The following is a 4208-nucleotide window of genomic DNA, read 5'->3' as shown; positions in this document are numbered from 1 at the left end:
GCACTTCAATCATGAATCAATGGGCTAGATGATTTATTACAGTCCTATGCAATCCTATTTTTTATTATTCTATGATTCTACTTGTATTTCCACATAATATTGCATAATTGCCCCTCTAACTATAATTTCTCTTGGAAGGCATTATTTAAAAAATCTTGAGTCAAATTGATACATGAAAGCACTAAGGCAAGCCAGCCATCAATTAAATCCACAGATAATACATACGCAGGGCAGTAGTGGCAAACGTAAAAGTAGCTGAATATATTCTGAGGACAGAAAGCCACTGCACATCCAATCTGGTAAGATTTATACCAAACCACCTGGAGATATAAAAACAAGTGGATGATTAAATACAATAGGGGCTTATAGTTATAAAAAAACACATATTTTTAAAAGGTTTAATAGGAAGCCAAGTAATGGCCATGGTTTTTTTATTATTATGCAACATAGGAAAATGTGTTACAAGAAGCAGGAAAACAGCCAGAAAAATGATATGCTATTATATGTCCCATTTTGCAGAGGTAACAGAAATGAAACTCAAATAGCAAAACAGATTCTATATCGGGGCAGGCAATTATTTCCGGCAGAGGGCCGCTTACTGAGTTTTGACAAGCCACCGAGGGCCAATGACAGGCAGCCAGGGGCAGATAAATATTTACTTTCTAAATTTTTTAGGGCCAGATAAAATGGCCTGGAGAGCCTCATCGAGACCATGGGCCGTATTTTGCTCTTCCCTGTTCTATATCATGTGGATACTTTAAATCAACCCTGGATGTTTTTTTTCCAAAAATGTGCTCCAGTTTGAATGCAAGTTGTTGAAAAAGATACAAGAATCACAAATTAAAATGTTATGTCCTGTGAGGATGGTCAGAATAAATGTTCAAAATGGTCCATGGGTCTCATGAAATACTAATTCGGAAGCCAGCTTATAGAACTTGCTCTCTCCCAGTGTTTGTAAGACTCCCATTTGCATAATACTTGACCTCTGAAGCACTAAAAAGAGAAATAACAATGTTTCTTTCTCACTTTGTTCCTTCCAATGCTATATGAGAAATCATGGCTTTTTATTTTACAGATGTAATTGGTTATGTGGATACCTGATGGACTCACTGAAGGCAGGCTAAATCAAAGTGACCTTAGCCACTTAGGCTTTGGTACCTGCACATTAATTGGCATATTACTCTCTTGAGAAAAGATTTTATAAATTACCTGTGCCATCCATCTGTCAGTACAGAATTGTCCCCTACCATTTAAATGGGATTGTTATAACCTAGTTTTAAACAAGCCAAATCGTGAGGACCCCACTATTAACTTTGAGCTACTGGAACTTATGTTGAGTAAGTGTGGCATGATATTTGACCTTTCTTATATATTTTAATGCTGCTATTTTGAATGTTTTCATCTTTAGTTCTCTGTTCTGGAATGCTGCTCCTCTCTCCTCAGTGTTTGTTCCTTTTAAAGAAAATGTGGTCGGTATTTCCTTTGAATCTAATAGTTATTTAAAGACAGATACAAGTTGTTCTTCTAGGTACCTAAATGAGATATGCACAGAATTTCAGCATTTAAGTAACTGAAAACAAAACTGTAGGCACCTTCATTTGGGCTTGAACATTTCCCTAAGTGCTTAGACTTCTGAGCATGCTCAGGAGTGGTCCAGGCCCAACTTCTGTATAAGCTCTGCTGTGATCCAAAGAGGTGCCTGAAGTCTGACAATATCCCTAATCTTGTAGGTGTCCAGAGACCAGGTCTAATGTACAAGTAGCTCTACCTGCACAGAACTCATGAGGACTCCCTTGCTCTAATGGGAGTGCTCTAACTACTAGGCATAAGAGTCATAGGATCATAGGATACTGTGAAAGCACAGCTGGAAGGGACCTCACATGGTCATCTAGCCCTGCCCTTCCTCAAGGCAGGATCCATCCTAGCCAATTATCTGTCCAAACTTAATCTTGAAAACTTCCAAGGACAGAGAGTCCACAGTTGCTCCAGGTAGCCTGTACCAATGCTTAACTGCCCTCATAGTCTGAAAGCTCTTCATAATCTCCAACCTAAATTTTCCCCTGTTGAACCTTGAGGCCATTGCTCCTAGTCCTGTACCCTATTTCCACAGAGAAAAGTTCATCTCTAGCCTCTCTGTAATTGCCTTTTGCAGGCTATTATCAAATCCCACTTCAGCCTTCTTCTTTTCTCTAGACTAAGTAACTCTAATTTTTTCAGCTTATCCTCATAAATCTTGTCTCCCAGGTCTCTAATTATTTTTGGTTCTCTACACTGGACTCTTTCCAAACTGCCTACGTCCTTATTGAAGTGTGAGGCCCAAAACTAGACGCAGTACTCCAGCTGAAGGTTCACTAGTGGTGAATAGAGAGGAAGAATCATTTCCCTTGATTTGCAAATGACTCTTTCTGGTTCTTCTTCATGGCTTTATGATGCTTATATTCTTATATGCCCAGTTTCTCAATTTCCAACTCTTCTACAGCTTTGTGGTTAGGGAAGTATTTGAAGATGTGGGAAAGACTGGTAAGGATTCTCTCAGGTTAAACAAGGTTTAGTACCCAGATTTTCTACCTCCTTGACCAGTGCTTTAACCCTTAGGTTATTGTGAAAAAATGTGGGCACCATTATCATGCTTGTTTGAGAAAGAACATCTGTGGACGTTATGTACTGAACTTGTTTCTGCTGCCAGGGTATGTCAGATACCTTCCCTCTGAGTGATCTGGATTTTGAGATGACAGGAGTGACTAATATACAGCTAGGAGTCAAGCACCTAAGCTCCAGGGATTGACAAGAATTCAGATATGTCTCTATGCCTAAGTTTTCTAAGGTGCTTAATTTTTAGATGTTGTAACACCTAAGTAGAAGAATCAATGACAATGATGAGCTCAAGCCCTTAGTGACATTTTTAGTGGCCCCGTAGGCCAGATAGAATGGCCTGGCAGGTCAAATCTGGCCCGCGGGTCATATTTTGCCCACCCCTGCCTTAGTGACATTGTACAGCTATATCAGTAAAGATTGGGGTGTAATAAGTTGTATGTCTCCTACCTGAGTATAATGCGCAATCACTGCTTCTGGTCTTGTTGGCCCACTGCCATACTTAAAGTCTTTCTTTTCATTATACCAGGCCTGAATGACATCTGACCATGCAGTTGGGGCGCTTGACATGTAGAGATTTTCACCACAGACTGTAACTGAAAATGAAGGGGAAACCATTCAAAAACCCTGGAGAAAATGGCTTGTGAAAATGCAAGGAACACGGTTTTGACAAGAACCTTTGTTCAGAGAGACCAGACCCACAACATAGATATGCTCCATGACATTGTACCCTGAATCACTGTCCATTCTTTTTGGAAGAGTTTTATAGTCACCCCAGGAAATCTGGTTCTTCCATAAACTGAACCCAGATTTCAGTTATGTGTTCATTCACCCTGGTCTTCCTTATGAAAAATATGAGAAATATAGGTCTTCTTGCAGAGATTCTTTGATTGGGGCTAATTTCTGTGAAAGTGAAAAAGGCCCAACTTTCCCCTCTAGTATTTTTTAATATAATTATGCTGGTTGGGGAGGAGGGCAAAGAAGGGGGTGGGGGAGAAATGGAAGTAGGAGTAAAGACTTTTAAAACATTTCTTTCCCCATTTTTTTCCCCAAAAGTTGAAAAATTTTGACCAGCTTTATTATGGAAAAAAATGTAAAAATATTCCATGAACATGTCTTTGTAGTTGTTTGTGATTGTTTAATGCTGAAGTTCTATTTGATTAAAAGAAGCCTAACTAAATATTGTGAAGTCTTACAACACAATATATGAGTCCATTATACTCCAGCAGTCTATTCTGGAGCTAGGACTAGCGTCCAAGATCAAGGATAATAAAAAGTCCTTTTTCAAATACATAGGGAGGATGAAGAAGGCACCGGGTAATGTGGGGCCCCTGCAAAGTATGCTGGGCAATCTGGTGGTTGCGCCAGAGGAGAAAGCGGAACTCTTTAACCAATTCTTCATCTCCATCTTCTTGTGCAGGGACCGGGACTTCCCCGCTGTGATGCCAGATGGACTCGAGGGGAACACCTCCAGACCTCAGGTTGGGGAGGACCGGGTTAGAGAGCTTCTGGAGGGGCTGGACGTGTTCAAGTCAGCGGGTCCAGATGCTCTCCACACCAGGGTGTTGAGGGAGCTAGCTGGGGTTATTGCAGGGCCCTTGGCATGGCTTTATGAG

General features: G+C 40.5%; 1 protein-coding gene across 1 annotated transcript in view; it reads right to left on the bottom strand.

Moving 5' to 3' along the window:
* LOC109300268 (cysteine-rich venom protein-like) overlaps positions 1-4208 on the bottom strand; it is a 30930-nt gene that overhangs the window by 10015 nt on the left and 16707 nt on the right. The window contains exons 5-6 of the mRNA XM_019520951.1: positions 3043-3188; positions 226-320 (exon numbers count right to left, since the gene is read on the bottom strand). Of these exons, the coding sequence (XP_019376496.1) occupies positions 226-320; positions 3043-3188 (241 nt within the window). The remainder of the gene's footprint in view (positions 1-225; positions 321-3042; positions 3189-4208) is intronic.

The sequence above is a fragment of the Gavialis gangeticus genome, unplaced genomic scaffold (assembly GCF_001723915.1).
Source record: "Gavialis gangeticus isolate Ggan-Ray unplaced genomic scaffold, GavGan_comp1, whole genome shotgun sequence".
Classification (NCBI taxonomy): domain Eukaryota; kingdom Metazoa; phylum Chordata; order Crocodylia; family Gavialidae; genus Gavialis; species Gavialis gangeticus.
Note: the sequence above shows the minus strand (reverse complement) of the source record. Positions and strands in the feature narration are given on the sequence as shown.